The 17,785-nt window shown below is 45.8% G+C and overlaps 1 protein-coding gene across 1 annotated transcript in view; it reads left to right on the top strand.

Annotated features, from left to right (window-relative positions):
- Window positions 1-14,252: 14,252 nt before the first annotated feature.
- DTX4 (deltex E3 ubiquitin ligase 4) overlaps window positions 14,253-17,785 on the top strand; it is a 31,043-nt gene continuing 27,510 nt past the window's right edge. Inside the window, exon 1 of the mRNA XM_004585279.2 lies at window positions 14,253-14,879. Coding sequence (XP_004585336.1) covers window positions 14,669-14,879 — 211 coding nt within the window. The 5' untranslated portion in view covers window positions 14,253-14,668. The remainder of the gene's footprint in view (window positions 14,880-17,785) is intronic.

The following is a 17,785-nucleotide window of genomic DNA, read 5'->3' as shown; positions in this document are numbered from 1 at the left end:
CAGTATTTTCAGGTTTGGGTTTTGCTTTTAGGAATAATGATAGTTTGGATTGCCATGTATTCATCAATGGATTAAAAATATATGTAACAGAAATTGGAGCTGTCCTGAGTGACCTAGGATATGCGTGCATAAAAGTCACATCATCCTGAATTCATTCAGGAAAAGTGCCCCTATATGCATTATAGGAAGGAGGTATTAAGAATTAGGAGTGGAGAGAAGAAGCGAATATTTAAAGCTGCAACTAGAGGATGTCCAACTAAAACATTAGAAGATGAAAGAAGTTGCTGATTGATGTGGGGATATCTGGAAAGTTACCATATCTTGTCATTGTGATGGCACTACATTACTAATAACTTACAAAGAGATTGTACAGTTGGTGCGTCAGATACAATGTTTAGATGGAACCTTGTGGAGATATGGAAAAGTGCTATTTAATGCTGTCATCTTCCACAAAGGAATGAGTGCCATCTAGTTTCAACCCTCCAAGCTTCTGATGAGTTTTCCTCATTGGCAGATGCTGATGCAGAAATTCTGGAGAAAAAAAAAACAGTTCTCATATTTTTTTATTTTTTAATTTTCCAAATTCATTTATTTTTATTTGAAAGGTATTATAAATATCTCAGAATGTAAATTTCTTCTGATTTTCTTTGTTCTTAGCTTTGAAAGCCAGGTAGCTAGAAAACCCAAGTTTTAGGTCTGGATTTACCATCACTCACTCCTACAGTATCTGCCAATACAGCCAGTCCACCAATCACATGGTGGTGCAGCACTCTTTTGAAATGGAGTAATAGGCTCAGGGGAATATGTGGGCTGAATAGTGGGTACCCTTACTTCTAAAAGTTCATGGAAAACATGAATTTAAAAAAAGAAATTAATTTGGTGTAAAAAGGTTTAAAACTCATGCTTAGTTTTCACATACTACTCATTTTCAGTCAACTTTTTGAAGACGCCTTGTTTGTCCCAGTCGTAAGACTGTTGCCTGTGAATACAAAGGGGCTTTGCAGACTTCATTAAGACTGAGAGAGGAGAGACTCAGAAAAGAAGTACACATGTATATGGACACAGAGATTGGAATGATGCGTCCACACGCCCCAGATGTGGAAACTGCAGGAGAAGTATCAAACAGGCCCTCCGGAGGGACCTGCCTCTACTAATCGCTTGATTTCACATTGCTTTTCTGCAGAACAGTGCTGAAAGACACCAGGGTTTCTTGTTTTAAGAAACCAAAATTTTGGAAGTTTGTTGCATTGCTTAAGAGTCTTAAAATAATTAAGCCAATAGAACTCTCATCTGTAATGTGAAATTAAGGTACTAGCAAGGCTGTGCTACTTCTAGAGAGTTCGTTTCTTTTCTCCCCAAGATCTTCCTGCATTCCTTGGCTTGTGGCCACAGCACTGCAGTCCCTGCCTCATTGGTCAGGTTGTCTTCCTCCTCTCCTATTCATGTGAAATGTCACCCTGCCTCTTGTAAGGACATTCAGGGCAACACAAGATAACCCAGAACATGCTAATGTGCTCAAGACCCTGAACATAACCACATCTGCTGTCTTTGCCACACTCCGCAGCATTCGTAGGCTCCAGGGCCTACAAACGTGTCCAAGATGTGAACAAGTCTTTGAGGGCCATTATTTAGTTTCCTCATGTACCATAATGAGAATAAACTGAGAAAACATAAGGGTGTACCAGAAAACTGGCATAAAATGGAACTGAAACTAAGTTTTTTTTGTGCAAGAAAGTAATTCAAATCCATGTACATGAATCTTCACAAAGTTCATGAAAAATGTGTATTATGCAAGAACTAAATTTCAAAATATTTTTCAGATCAAAATAATATTAGTATCTGTTTCTACTTCTCAAGGACATTCTAATATAGCTTCATATACCCTCAAGATTTGGGAAACAGATTTTTTTTTTAGATTTATTTTCTATTGTTTAAATTTGCTGTTTAGATTTTGTTCTAAAAACAATCTCTTATAAATAAGACTGACAATACAAAATTCATGAAAAAAATTACGTTATTTACTGGGAAAGACAGTTGAGCATCTTAGTCTTGATTTTCACTTCATTCATTACCACTGCGAAACAGAACATTTTTCTGTGCCTCAGTTTCCCCTTCCATCATTGGAGGTATGCTTGTCTCTCACTTTTCACTGCATTCTTGGAATCAAAAATTCTGAGAAAATCCAGGTTACTTATTGTTAATAGTAAAATCCCGTGTCTGAAAAACTTGTACCCCTCCAAATGTCATCTGATCTCCAAAGCAGCAATATGAAGAGGTGGGGCCATTCTGGTCTTTCGTTTGATGCTCCCGCCACAAGGCAACACAGCTGGAAAGCATGAGCCTTGATGGATGGATTCTCCCCAGATGTGAAGTCGGGTAACACTTTGTTCCTGGGTGTCTGTCAGTAGTTCTATTACCTTCAAGCAGAATTAAAGAGACTCACAGGATCATGCCTTTCAATGCCTTATTCTTATCCACACAACTAACTTAAATTCTACTTAATAATGACTTCAATTAACATTTCTAATTCACGCACATCCCATCCTGAATCTCTACCTGAAGGCCTCTTCCTTTTAGGAAGGAGGACATGCCCTGAGGCCATCACGCTTACTCTGTGCCCTGGATGGAGCAGGAGAGAGACAAGCAGAGGCAGTCATCCCTGAGGTGAGGTGGCGGTGGAGAGGTGCTAGGCTCTCTCTTCAGTCCCGCTTGTTGGCACTTGAGACACAGTCTGGTTCCTTCCCGAGCTAGCTGTGAGCAACCGGCCTGTCCAATTGAGCCCCTTTTTATATCCATTGGGCTCCGTCTCTCCGGCACTTGTTGCCGGTTGGTTAGTCTTCAGTCCATGTCATTTGCTGCTCCTTACAGACTACTGGAGGTTGGGAGGCGGGCGGTGGTCAGTGAACGTTATCTGTGCACACTCCTAATGATATCACCACCAAGTCCTAGTTCACAGACATGACACTGACATGTCACTTTATGTTGCTCCTCACGTGAAGGGGAGAAGATAACACACAATATTACATTTCATGAACTCATATTTCACACATCTCACACACAGGTTAAACATTACAGTATCTCAGTTAATATCAGACATTTCACATTTTGAGAAAATGGTTTGTGTGCAAAAATATTCTTGAACACATTTTGTTATTATGCTCCTCATAGCTTCCCAGGCTCCAGAACCATGAGAAATCAATTTCTGTTGTTTGTAAGCCACCGAGGCTATGAAATTTTGCTAGGACAGATTGAGTAGACGAAAACAAACACAATGTTATACCTACATGGTTAGATGAGGAAGACCAAAATCATTGTGACATGGATTCAGAAATATGAGAACATTCCTTACCATGTGGCAGCCAATGTTCTCACCCTAGTGAGGAACATTCGGGAGAGGTGAAAGTGAAGGATTACCGGCCCTCCCTCTGACCTTCTGATGAGTGAATCTGAATAGCCAGAAATTTCATTGAAGCAAGTAGTCAGATGGTGCCTTGGGTTTACCTCTGTTACTCAGTTATCCAGGCAGAAGCAAGAAAGGGACAATGACAATGAGGCAGCAGGACCTTTGGCCCACAGAAAAGCAACGTAGCTATTTTTGCTGAGTGAGAGAATCCTCAAAGCCAACAGCAATGATCTCAGAAACAAAGATCTTACTGTTTGATACACAATTTCGGGTGAATCAAATCTTTATAAATTCACTTGGTTGAACACAAATCAGCCATTCAAAGCTGAAAATCATATACATACCTCTTCTTCCTTCCTTTACTTCCTACCTTAACTTCAGCTGCTTTTGAAACATTAAAGATGGAAGTAAGGCCATCCTGTCTCCAGGGGAGACAGACACCAGGCAATCTCTAAAAATGTACTCAGAGACTTTGGAGAGGGAAGATCTCAAACATACGGCTCTGTGGAGTTCAGGTGCAAGTCATCCTGCTCGGTCCTGTTAGAGAATGAGATGCTGAGCACAGAGGTGACAACAATCACCAAGAATGAAGGGATGAACCCGAGACCGTGTATATGATGCTGGTTCAGAGTATTAGGAAGAATGGGATCTCTGGGACTGGGGGCTCATGAACCCTGGGACGTCATGAAGAATAGTGCTTAGGAGCTGACCCTCAAGCAAGGAGCTAAAGGAGACCACAATTTCTCTCCAAGTCTCCACTGGCCTTCCCTCTCCATCCTTACCACCATTTTTTGGCCATCATGTATTCCCCTAGCTCCTAGACAGGAACAGTGGTCGCAACCTCCAATTCTCATTGTGCTCTCAGAGACAGCGAAGCAACCAAATTTAGCTAATTTAGCTGATGGGGTCTAGGCTAAACTTGCAATGGGAAAAGAAAGCTGCAGTGACCTTATGGATGGGGTCTTTGGGCAAGTCCAAGACATGTCTGTTGTGGAGTGATGTGTTGTGTCTCAGCACTACACACCCCCAAAGTGTCAGAGGGGATCCTTTTCAGCAGCCGCTCCACATTGGATTTGTTGCGATTTGGATGTGCTTTGAATGCATCCCCTAAATGTTCATAAACAAGAAACTTGGTGCTCACGGTGGTAGTGTTGAAAGCCAATGGATCGGGCCCGGCACGATAGCATAGGGTTAAAGTCCTCACCATGCACACACCCGGATCCCATATGGGCGCCAGTTCTAATCCCGGCAGCTCCACTTCCCACCCAGTTCCCCACTTGTGGCCTGGGAAAGCAGTCAAGGACAGCCCAAAGCCTTGGGACCCTGCACCTGCGTGGAAGCCCCGGAAGAGCTCCTCCTGGTTCCTAGCTTAGGATTGGCTCAGCTCCAGCCATTGCGGCTGCTTGGGAAATGAACCATCGGAAAGAAGATCTTCCTCTCTGTCTCTCCTCCTTTCTGTATATCCGCCTTTCCAATAAAAATAAATGACTCTTTAAAAAAAAAAGAAAGAAAGAAAGCCAGTGGATCCCTTAAGAGATGGGGCTGGGGCAGGTTAGTTGGGTAACGGAGTCATTGTTTTCCAAAGGCATTAATGCTGCTCATCTGTTGAGTGAGTTGGTTTCCAAGAGAGCCGGTTGGAATGTGTGGGCCATGTGACACACCTGGTTAAGCCACTGATTGCAATGGCCACATCTGATAGCAGAGTGCCAGTTCAAGTTAGGTGCTGACAATCCAGCTCCCTGCTAATGCAGCTGGGAACAGCTCAAGTGCTTCTGTTCCTGCTCCCAAAGCAGAGACACCCAACTGAGTTCCTAACATGCCCATATGGGTGCCGGTTCTAATCCCGCCAGCCCCGCTTCCCATCCAGCTCCCTGCTTGTGGCCTGGGAAAGCAGTCAAGGATGGCCCAAAGCCTTGGGACCCTGCACCAGCGTGGGAGACCTGGAGGAGGTTCCTGGCTTCTGGCTTCAAATCGGTGTAGTACTGGCCGTTGCAGTCACTTGGGGAGTAAATCATTGGACGGAAGATCTTTTTCCCTGTCTTTCATCCTCTCTGTATATCTGACTTAGCAATAAAAATGAATAAATCTTTTTTAAAAATTCCTATCTGTCACACACACACACACACTGAGACTTTGAAATAAACAAATAACTTTCAATAAAATAGGACAGGCTGTTACAAAGTGAAACCACTTCACACCCTTGGCCCCTCCATACCCAGCTGCCCTTTCCATTTTTTTCCTGTGTTGTTGTGGTGCAACCAGAGACACTCTCACCAGAAGCCTAATGGATGGGTTCATTTGACCTTGGGTTTTAATTTGCTGAGTATGATCTAAATGAATTTCTTTACCATAAAGTACTAAATATCATCAGAAAATGAACTCAGACAGACATGAAACTCATCCCCCCAGCTCTCCTCTCTGTCCACTATGGATGATCTAGTTCACACAGCATGAAGTCCAAACAGAGAATGTGAGTAAAGACTGGAACACAGGCAGAGGATGCCAAGATGTTAGTTATTTTCTAGTACAACATCGCCACCTGCCTGAGGAAGCTACCAAGTGCATGCCTTCTCAACAGCCAAACATAAACCTGGAACTTTGCTGCCAACATCACTGCACCTGAGGAAGAGTCTTCCACTTGGCATCCTCTTTTTGGAACAGTTTGACTGCTATTTGTTGACTAACAAGTGAAAATTACAGAAAGCCCTGATTGGTAGGCAACTGCTGATGGTATATCCCAGAGTTCAACCAACCAGCCTTGCTATTACCTTAGCTTTACTAAAGCCTTCCTGGGGAACACTTCGCTTTTTGCTTTACCACATGCTATTGTCTTATACAACAGGAAGGGTTGACCGTAGTGTCAGATATAACGTGAAATCAGAACGCCTTAATTCAGTCAGGGGAAAACTGAATTGAGTCTGAGTTGCAGAATGTTCAGTCTGTCATCCTCAGGTCAGTCCCACTTGTTTAGTGTAGCCTCCTAGCAGTCCCAACTCAAGCCTCAAATATTTATTTCTATCCTGTTCTATGCTAAATTCAGAAATTTGGCTTTTATTCTAGAAGCGTTGTAAGTCTTTTATGAACTCTACTTCGTTTTGTTACATTACTTAAACGTGGGAAGGACATGGAAATTTTAGTGCCATCTTTAAGGGCCCAAAGAATAAAAGTTGGTCCCTGCCATGTATGCACTTACTCTCAGCCTGATCCATGCAGAAACCTAGTAAGTGTTAGAGAGTGACAGTTGACTGCCACAAAGTCAACCCAAGCAAGCAATTGTGAAGTGAAACAAAGGTAACGGCAGATTTGTGATGGTCATGAGATGAAAGGGGAGTTCATCAGGAGCAAAGGTGGTAGACTGGGGACAGAACTGCCCATTCTGCAGACTTGCTTGATTTGACCATAAACAGAAGCAGAGTGGCAGAGTCCAAGCAGGAAGATGCAGAAACAGAGTGGATTTCATGGCTCAGACCCCCACACACACCAGTGTACATCAGGTGCCATTTTGTGTAAGGAAGAAAAAGCTGTGGGGCTGAAGGGACAACAATGGGCTGAGCCAGGAGCAAGCTCATTTCTGTCTTGATGCACTGGTCCCACAGGGAAAAGGGTACCAGCTTGGTACCCTACAGGTTCTGCTCAAAATAGGTCTGGGTGACCTCCAGACTTAATGGTCAGCAGGCCAAGACCCCAACCAATGCCACATTGGGCACCATTTTGTGCACTGAGGAAAATGTTGTGGGGCTGAAGGAAAAATGGTGAGCTGCACAGGCCTATGCCAGGAGAGAATTCACTTCTGGCTCAATGCATTGCACTTGTCTCACAGAAAAAATAGTACCAACTTGGCATCCTACAGATTCCACCCAAAATAGGTCCTGGTTGCCTTCAGATCTAATGGCCAGCAGATTCCGCCAAGAACAGCACTGCTGACAACCCAGTGATTTAGGACAACTCGTGTCTCCCTAATCCTTGGCACTGTCTGAACCAGAAGTGGGAGAAAGGCTGTGCAGGCAATGGTGTGACCACAGCACAAGATCACAGGGTGCTGAAACTGGTGAGCTAGGAACTGGGGCTATAGAGACTGTGGTAAAATCCTAGCAAAACAGCCCAGGACTGAAACTTGCTGGAGCGAGTGGCACAAGTGACTGCAAATGAAGAACCAGGTACCAAATGCAATGAGTAAAATCAGCCTGTAGACAAGTGGGCAACACAGTTTAGAGACTGGCCCTAAAATGAAGAATATAAGAAGAATTATTAGAAATGAAGGACACAAAGGAATAAATTAAAAACTCAATAGAAAGTCTCAATAATAATGAGCAAGGCAGAAGAGTCTCCAGATTGGAAGACATTTCCTCAACCATGATGGAAAATGAAAAAGCTGGAAGAGGAACTAAGTTAAACTATGTAAGTATTCAAGAATTAAGGGACATTATGAGAAAGCTATCAGAAGGCACAGAAAGAGAAGCTGGGTTTAAAAATGTATTCACTTAAATAATAAAAGAAAGCTTCGTTAGTTTGGAGAAAAAAATAGGGAAAAAAACTACAGAATGGGCGCAGAACTCCCAGTAGGATTGATCAAAAGAAATCTTCATCACAAAACATGATAATCCAGTTCTCTTCAACAGATTCATAGAGAAAATCCTACAGGCCAGAACATATTACAGATTCTAAAAGCAAAAAATTGTCAGTCCAGACTAATGTACTTTGTCTTTGAAAATGAAATAAAATTCTTGAACTGCAAAGAAAAGCTCAAAGAATTCACCTCTTTTATACCTGTCTTACAAATGATATTTAAAGATGTTCTATTGACGGATTAAATGAATAGCACTACCAAACCAAAGGCAAATGTGGAGAATGTCCCAATAAAACAGCAAAGGAAGACTAAATCAAATAAAAAATAACCCATTGCTAAAATGAGAGCATCAACCTACCAGCTATCCATATTAACCCTGAAAGTTAATGGTTTCAACTCACCGATGAAGTGTCATTGATTAGTAGACTGGATCAAAAAGCAAAGCCCATGTATGCCTACGTGAGACACATCTAACCAACAAAGATATGCAAAAACTGAAAGTGAAAGTGTGGGAAAAGATATTCCAGGCTAACATAAAAGAAAAGAAGCTGGTGTAGCCATTCTTATATCAAATAATATAGACTTTGACGTGAAAAACATGAAAGAGATAAACACGGGTACCACACAATGAACAAAGGATCCATTCACCATGAAGAGATCACCTTCGTAGTTTCTTGGGATGTTTTCTTTTTCATCTCTGTGTTTACCTGGTTTTTCTCTCTTGCATTCCTTTGCTAGTCTAGCTAAAAGTTTGCTTTGTTCATCTTCTTTAAAAAAATGGCTCTTTCTTGTTGCAATCTATGTGTTTTTTTTTAGTTTCAATTACATTTATTTTTGCCATGCTTTTTATCATTTCTTGTTTCCTGATCATTTTTTCTGTTTTTAATAAGTCCTTGAGATGCATTATTAGGTCATTTGTTTGAGATATTTCTGAGTTTTTTGGTAAGCACCTGATGTCATAAATGTCCCTTTCAATATTGTTTCTGCTACATCTCATGGGTTTTGATATTTTTGTTAAATTTTTATTTTCATTTATTTAAAAATGTTTTCTGGTTAATTTCTTCAGTGACATAGGTTATACAGTAGCATCATTTTCTCCAGGAAGCTTTTTTTTTTTATTTACAACGATACATTGGTCATTCAGTATCATGTTGTTTAACTTCATGTTGTTGAAATTTTTATTTTTCTTTCTGTTGTTTTGCTTTACAGTTTTTCCTTTGTAGGGGTGTATTATAACTGTGTAATAGAGACTATCCTGTCCAAATGTGAAGACACACTGCAATCTGCATCTCTCCTTCCAAAGCAAAGCTGGACTCCCAATAACACTGTTAAATATATCTTGACAATAGGATGCTGGACTCTCTGCCATTGTCCATGCCTACAATATCACGATACACTTCAATAACAGAATGATGCACTTATGACTGTTTATGAAGGACTACACTATTGTAAAAATATAAAGAGAATCAATGGGAGGGTAAGGGGGAGAATTGGAGAGGGCTGACAGAGCCTGTAGAGCTGTATCATAAAATAATAAAGGAAAATAATTCTATTTTAAGAAGAGAAAGAATAAAATAGGGTAACACTATTTACCAACTTAGTAATTAGATAGTCTATAACTCCTTACTACAACTTGTCAATCAACACTGTGTGACATTGTTGGCATGACTGCACAGATCAATGGGACAGAACAGAAAAACCAGAAATAGATCCACCTAAATATGCCTGATCAATTTTTATCAAAGACGTGAAAGTAGCTGAAATGAAACAGTTCAACAAGCGATGAGGCGGCAACAACAAGCAACCAATCAGTCAAATGAACCACTCCCTGAAACCTTGCTACTTATGCAAACATTAACCCAAAATAAACCACTGATTTAATTGTAAGTCTTATAGCTATAAAAATCTAGGAAGGAATATCCAAGTCCTAAGGCTATCCAAAGATTTCTTACCATTGACTTGGAAAGTAAAATTTAAAATAGAGAAAAATTGATAAATTTGGGTTGCTTAAAAATAAATTCTAAAAATTAAAAATTGCTTTGTGAGAGGCTCTGTAAAGAGGATAAAAAGATGAATCAGAGAGACAATCTTTTTTTTATTTTTTTATTTTTGTTGTTATTTTATAATACAGTTTCATATTCCCTTATCCCCTCCCCAGTTTCCTCCTCCCCCAGTTCCTCTATATCATTACTAACATATAGTTGTTCATACTCAGTCTTATGTCCATCATTGCGGGTATAGACAATGGCAGAGCGTCCAGGATCCTTTGAGAAAATCTTTTGAAATCACATATCCATCAAGCATAATGACAGAAAACTTAAAGAATGTTTCATTTCAACAGTTAAAGAAAAAAGACAAACTAGATGTACAGATATTTCATCAAGCAAGACATTTAAATGGCAAATAATCCCACAGAACGATGTTCAACATTATTAGCCAATAGGGAAACACTAACTAAATACAATGAGGCATCACTACACACCACACCCTGACAACACAGAGCGCTAGTGAGGCTGCAGCGATCAGACCATTAGTGTGCTGTTGAAAATGGGACACGGGTGAGGTCCCTGAGAAGCACACATACAAGGAGTGGCATTGTCACGCAGGAGGTCAGGCTGAAGCTTGTAACACTGGTATCCCTTATTGCAATGCTGAGTTGAAAGCCTGGCTGCTGTGCTTCTGATCCAGTTGCATTCCCTGGGAAAGGCAGAAGATGGCCACCTATGTGAGAGACCAAGACGCCATTCTGGGTTCCTGACTTTGGCCTTGGTCAACCCCAGCCATTAACACCATTTGGAGGCTGTGAGCCAACACATACAAGGTGTGTGGGTGTGGGTGTGTGTGTGTGTGTGTGTGTGTACGCACGCATGTGTGTGTGTTCTCTCTGATGCTCTGCCTTTCAAATGAACACATAACTTGTTGACAAAATAACTTCATCCCAAAGTCGTAGAAACTTGATAGACATATACAAGTTTGTATGAAGGTGTATATGGCAGCTTTGTTAATAATAGTACAAACTTGAAACAATAGGTCCTTCAGTGGGTGAACTACAAGACAAATAGTTGCACATTGATACAAAGAAGTGTCCATGGACAATAAAATGGGACAGATTCCTTAGATACACAACAGTTTAAAGGAATCATTAGAGAAGTGTGCCGTAGGAAAAAACTCATTCCAAAAGGTGCAAAGCCTCTAAGGTTCCATTGACATTCTTGAAAATAATGAAATTGCAAGCAGGCAGAACATGTTCATGATTGCTAAGGGTTAAAGTAGAATGAAAAGAGAAGGAAGGACAATGTAAAGGACTCTAGAGGTAACACAATTGTGCACTTTACAGAAAGCGTCTGTTGTGTAACGAATAGCCCAATGTGCTGCATCAGTGAAGGTGTGGACTTGCATCTATTCTGGTGCCATCAGAAGCTCTGTACTGCAGTTTTATAAATCTAGTTTGGACAATGTGGAGGAAGAGAATCCATGAGATTTTGTCTCATTTCTTTAAAACTGTGTATTCAGGGCTAGCATGGTGGCATATCAAGCTAATCTTCTGCCTGTAGCACTGGCATCCCACATGGGCACCAGTTCAAGTCTCAGCGGTTCCACTTCCAACCCAATTCCCTGCTTATGGCCTGAAAAAAAGTAGTTCTTGGGAACCTGTACCTACTTAGGAGACCTGGAACAATCTCCTGATTCCCAGCCTTGGACAAGTCCAGCTCTGGCTATTTGGGGAGTGAACAAGTAGATGGATGAGCCCTCTCTGCCTCTCCCTCTCTCTCACTGTAACTCTGAATTTCATGAAAAATAAATAAACCTTAAAAAAAAAACCTTCCAAACTTTTCAAAATTTAAAAAAAAAATGGAATTAAGCTTTTGTCTGGCTCTTTTTATTGAGCCAAACTAAGTTGGAAACCAACCTCTGTGTTGTGGGCAGGCGAGTCAGCAAGAAGCACAGGCGAGGTGTAGGCACGGGGTTTGATGCTAGTCCTACCTGTTCCCTGACAACAGTGGCATCGAGCACAAGTCAGGGGCTTGCCGACAGAGTCCCCTCCATGCATCCTCCCAACTACCTTGCCCACTTCGTGTGGAGCAGAGACGGGCTGTCCTTGGGTTTGGGAGTCCTCCTCAAAGTGCAGACTTGTGTGCCGACCAAACACCATGGTGCTGTTTTCACCCAACAGCTTTAGAGTAGCTTGCTACTAGAGCAACAGGTAGCTGGGTGGTGGGCGGGGAGGGGAGAGGAACAGCTGTTTTGTCTATGCATATTCCACAGAAAAGGAATGGCATTTTGATAGAACCTTCATGTTACGGCTGATAACATTTTTACAAGCATCATAAAACTGTATCATTGGACAGTTTTAAAAACTGCTTCATTCAAATTGGTCTTAACTGGTCAAGTTTTAACATGGCCACAGTATGACCAAGTTACAAATTGGGTATGTCACTTGGTCAACAATTCCATGCCACTTAGAGGTAATAAAAAACATAGTTTTGGTTCTGAACTGGGATGGCTGAGATTTTTAGAAATTTATGGTACAGATTAACTAAGATTCTCTTAGAATACCTAAGAACCATATGCTTCTCATTGATTAATAGGTTATTTCTAAATTATCTGTTATGACTTATAAGTGACACATTAATAAATGTACGTTTACAATTATAACTGATTAATACTGCCAAACCATCTACTTACTTCCTCTTACAAATGAATTGGACTGTGTAACAGCTCTCTCCTGCGTCACTGTGCATTTCAATTTTACTGTAATATTCCGTCACGTTTAACATGCCAGACACAAGACCGAATACGGTGCTGGCTTCGTAGCATAGCACATTATGCCACCTCTTGTGATGATGGATCCCCATATCTGACGGCTAGCTTCAGTTCCAACTGCTTCACTTCTAATCTAACTTCCTAGTGATGTACTTGGGAAAGCAGCAAATAATAGCCCCACTGCTTCAGCCCCTGCCACCCACATGCAATTCCTGTCTTGGCTTTGGCCCGATCTGCCTCAGGCTGTTGCATCCATTCAGGGAATGAATCCGTGGTCAGAATCAATCTCTTTCTCTCTCTCTCTCTCTCTCTGAATCACTCCACCTTTCGATAAACAAATATTTTAAGAAGAAAAGAAGGTTCAAAATCAGGCTAGAAATAGATAGGGAAGGGTCATTTTTCTGCTTCCTATTCATGTTTCAAATGACTCCTCTTATCTGGTACACTGCTTTCCCTCCTAGGAATTCCTGATTTAGGAATTACAATAGTAATAGGCGGGGGGAGGGTTCTTGGACAGTCCACAGGGGGAAAAAGTAGGTTAGGTTTTATTTTCGTCCGTGTCTTTTAAAACATAAAATGATATATCATATTACAAAAACATTATTAAAGATGATAATCCCATTTGCTAACAAACAACCCATTTTAATTTTTCCACATTTTGTCTTGAATTCTGACAAGATACATTGTTTTGTGTGGTGGCAAGCTAATGTTGACAAGACTAGTATGTAATCCTCATTTCAGCCTTCCCTTTGAGTCAGAGCCCCTTTTTGTATTACTTTTCACCGTAACTATAGAGGACCAAAACAACTAAATCTACCTTGGATTTGCCCTGGTGTCTCATACTTTTTGGCCATAGAAACGCTGGCGAATCACTGGATTGACCATGTATCTTCTTGACTCCATTAACTCCTTTTCGGGTCAAAAAAAAACTCCCCATGCTCTTAACATGGGTAATACAAACTCCTCCATCCGTGGACCGCATTAGCCAAGAACAGGTGCAGGGCCCCGGCCCGGCGCGCGACGCTGAGGGCCAGCAGGGGGCGCGTCAGCGCCGGGGCACCGGGCGAGGAGCCGGGGGCGTGGCTTCTGCATCCTTGACGGACAGCTAAGGATGCAGGCGCAGATGAGGTAATAGCAGCCTGACGAGGGGGGCGTGGGGGTGCGCGCGTGTGTGCACGAGCCGGAGACCCCCGAGTGCCTCGGACCAGGCTGTGCAGAAAGGACAGGGAGGAGGGAAACCCCATCTTGGAAAAGGAGGCTGCGAAGCGGTCCGGGCGCCGAGCCATGACGGGGGGCACCCGTGCACCCGGAGACAGGGGGCTCCCCCGAGGGCGAGGGCTTGCCTGGGCGCTCGGCCGGGAAGGAGCGATTCCTTCTGGAAGCGACTGAGCGGAGTCACAAGGAGGGGGAGCTCTGCCCGCGGGCGGCCGTGCGGGGCGGGGCGGGGAGGGGCGGGGAAGGGACCGAGCGTGCCTTCCGAGCGCGGGCGCGCGGCGGGAGCCCACCCCGGCGCCTGCAGAGCCCCGCGGCGCAACTGGTGCAAGCGCCTGCTCTTCGCCTCGCCGTCCGCGCCAGCTCGCGGCCGCCGGGGGCCGGGGCTTTGCAAGGCGCCGGCCTGTTTGCAGAAAGCCGGGTATTTGCATGAAGCGACTGGACCCCGCCGAGCAGCGGCTGCAGCGGCGCACCCGGGCAGCGGCGGCGGCGCGCGGTCCGAGCCAGGCGGCCCCGCTCTCCGGGCCCCGGTGGATGCGTGGCCTGGGAGGAGCCCATGGGCCGGAGCTGAGGCTGCCCGGGGCGTCGGGGCGAGCGGCGAGGGGCGCGGTCGAGGCCCGGAGGCGGCGGCGCAGGAGGAAGAGGAGGAGGTCGGGCACGCCGCGCTCGGGAGGCGGCCAGCGCAGCGCCGCCGCCTTCGCTGCCGCAGCCCCGGGTTCGTCATGCTCCTGGCCTCGGCCGTGGTGGTCTGGGAATGGCTGAACGAGCACGGCCGCTGGCGTCCCTACAGCCCGGCCGTGAGCCACCACATCGAGGCGGTGGTCCGTGCCGGCCCCCGCGCCGGGGGCAGCGTGGTGCTGGGCCAGGTGGACAGCCGGCTTGCGCCCTACATCATCGATCTGCAGTCCATGAACCAGTTCCGACAAGACACGGGTGAGCCGGCAGCCCCAACCTTGCTTGCCAGCCCGCTCTCGCTTCCCTGCCTGCCCGAGGGTCTCCCGCCTCGTGAGCCCACCGCGGCGCACAGGTGTCACCTGAGCGGTGCTGACAAAAAGCTCCTAACTTCCCTTGATCCTCTCAGGACACGCCCCGGCCACACACACACGTGCGTGCGTGCAGGTGGTCTTGGTGTCGTGGTCATGAAAACCCAGCTTAAACCTGACGGCTAGGAACCCCGCGTCCCTTTCCTGCCTTCCTTTGCCCACGTCCTTTGGTGCAGAAATTCTAGGGCCGCCCTAGACCACAAGCCTTCCCAGCCCCTCGCCAAAGCTTCCTGTTCTCGCATGCTTGGCTGCCCACAACTTGCCTTGCCGCGTGTGCCCCAGGCACCGTTGGGCCTGCCACGCACTTCCTCCTCCCCATCCCTCCCAGCGGTGTGCTAGGTGTGCAAATTGCAGGCGGCAGAAAGGATTCCCTGGAGGATCCAGATCTTGTGTAGTGTGGGACAAACCACCCCCCGCCCCGTGCTCCCCAGACAGGAGATTCCGGAGCGTGAGACATCCGCGCTGCTGCGCTAGCGAGTACCTCTGCTGTGCGCTCCGAGTGCCAAAGCAACAGATGGAGAGAGGAGGGGGAGGTCGGGGCTCCGGAATGCCTGGCAGGGAAGCCGCTCCCTCCCTTTGTCCCCAGAGGAGGAGGAGGTGGGGCGATAGATTCCTAAGGAGAAACTGTCCGGGAGCTTCCTCCTGCAACTGCAGCTGGTCGGGTACACTCTGACTTTCCAACGCGCTGAACTAATTTCTGTCTTCTCCGGAGAATCAAGTTGCTATTCTGGTGGCCAGGCTCCCAGTTCGCAGCTGGGCAGATTGGTCAGGTCACAGCCAGGAAGGGAGGCTGACAGGGTGGAGGTCAGGGCGCACAGGGGTCATTGGAGGGCAGGCCACAGCTGCACTTCTTGGCTTGGTGGAGTGTATCCAAGCGCACCTGATGTTCTTGTGTTCCTTGCAAACACTCCAGTGACTCGGGTGGGGAAGGGGCTGTTCTGGAATTTTGGCTCTGCTTTCCCAAGAGGCACACCAAGGAGCCTGGAAAAGCAGGTGTCCTGGGGGTGGCGGGGTGGAGGGGAGTGGAGAAGATGACTAGAAGAGCCTGCGGCTCAGAGAACAGCTGTTGGGGCAGGCATCTCAGCCTCCTTGGAAAGCCCCCACATCCTGTGTGCTAATTCGGATTGTCATGGGAAAGGGGTTTCTTCCCATCCTCCTGTCCCCATCTTTAGTCCCAACTCGCAGGAATCACTTTGCCAAGGACTTTGCAGACACTGGCCAACTGAGGAGGAGAGCTTTCTGGGGAAAGGCTTCCAGGAGAGTTAGCACTCAGGCTTCAGTCTTGGTGGGGATGTGGAGTTGTAAGAGAACGGGAAAGGGCAGTGAGTGTGGCTGGCAGAAGGAAAGGATGGAATTGTGCAGTTTGCATGGAGGTCAGGCAGGTGAGCCTAGAGAAAGAGGTGCGTGAGTCCCGGCACTGCGCAGTGGAGGACAACTCAGGGAACACAGCAGCCAGTGCACCTGTCAGGGGATTGCCATCCTGCACAACATCTTTAGGAGCAGGTGTTTGTTTATAGAGTACACCTCTGTACAGTCCTGAGAGCTACCCTGAAGATATGAAAGGTGGGATCCCCCTCTAGTACCCAGGAAGGGTGTGGTTCTTCTAGCATGGTGTCTGGCAGTGCCTTGGATGAGCTTGGCACCTGGGAAGAGTCATGGCCCAAAAGGGCCTTTTGACCAAAGTAGGACTGTAGGGAAATCTGAACTGAAAAACAGCCGTTGTTCCCCCTCTCCCCGGGTCTGATCTCCATTGTGTGAGGCCTGGCGGCTAGCAGCTTAGGCAGAAGCTGAGGGTGCTTGCACTGTACAGCAAAAGCCCCGGCTCCTTTAAAAGCTTGTCTCTGGGTATGTTTTGCATTCACACTGCTTTGGTTTCAACCTCTCATTCCTGTGGTCAGCTGGTCAACCATTCCAAGCACCTTCCCCCTCTGGGCCAGGTTCTGAACCCCCCCCCCAGGGCTCAGTTTCTAAGCGTGCTGGGTCCACGAGGGAACTTGTCAACATAGAATGCAATCTCTGGGTTTCTTGGTCCTGAGCCCCCTCCTCTCTCTTCCCAGCACGCACACACACACACACACACACACAGCTCCTTTCAATGCAGCTCATTGATGGGACCGTGACAAGGTAGGAACTTTATACCACCGGCTTCCCAGGCAACCCCAGCCAAGCCCTGGCAATGTTTAATTAAATTACCCACCGTCCCCCCAAGCCACAGTTTAAATCTGGGAACCAGAAACATCCCCATCAACAAAAGCGATATGGAAGTCCCCTGCCTGGAGGCAATTTTTCTCTCTTTTTGTTGCCTTCTCTCTGTGGGGACGTTTCCTGACGTGGACTTTTGTCCTTTTTAGAAGTTGCCCGCCTGGCTGCCAAGGCAGTCCTCAGCCTCTCCCCTCCCGGGCTCTGGGCCTCATCCAGCCTGTCTCCAGGGAGATGGCTAAGAGCCTGTAGACACCCGTCTGCCCGCCTCTGTTTTCCCTGGGGCCCTGCTTCTACTCTGAGCTTCCTAGGGATGCCAACCTCTTCTGCATACTCTCCTGGCCTCTTCTTGGCATTTTTGGCCAGAGAATCTGAAAGGAAGGAAGAGATGGACTGAGACGAGGGACTCATCCTCTGTCCCACTCAGTGGGCTCTGCTCTCCACCCACCATGCATTACATTGGCTGGGCTTACTTCTTTGGTTGTAGAACAGTGTCTATGGGGCTTTGTTTCAACATCGCTTGCCCTGAGTCCTGCAGCAGGGACATGGGGAAGACCTAGGCTGAGAGTGGGGACACTCCACTTAGATGCTTGTCCC

Source organism: Ochotona princeps, chromosome 4 (genome assembly GCF_030435755.1).
Source record: "Ochotona princeps isolate mOchPri1 chromosome 4, mOchPri1.hap1, whole genome shotgun sequence".
Classification (NCBI taxonomy): domain Eukaryota; kingdom Metazoa; phylum Chordata; class Mammalia; order Lagomorpha; family Ochotonidae; genus Ochotona; species Ochotona princeps.
This window is presented reverse-complemented; position numbering and strand designations above follow the sequence as displayed.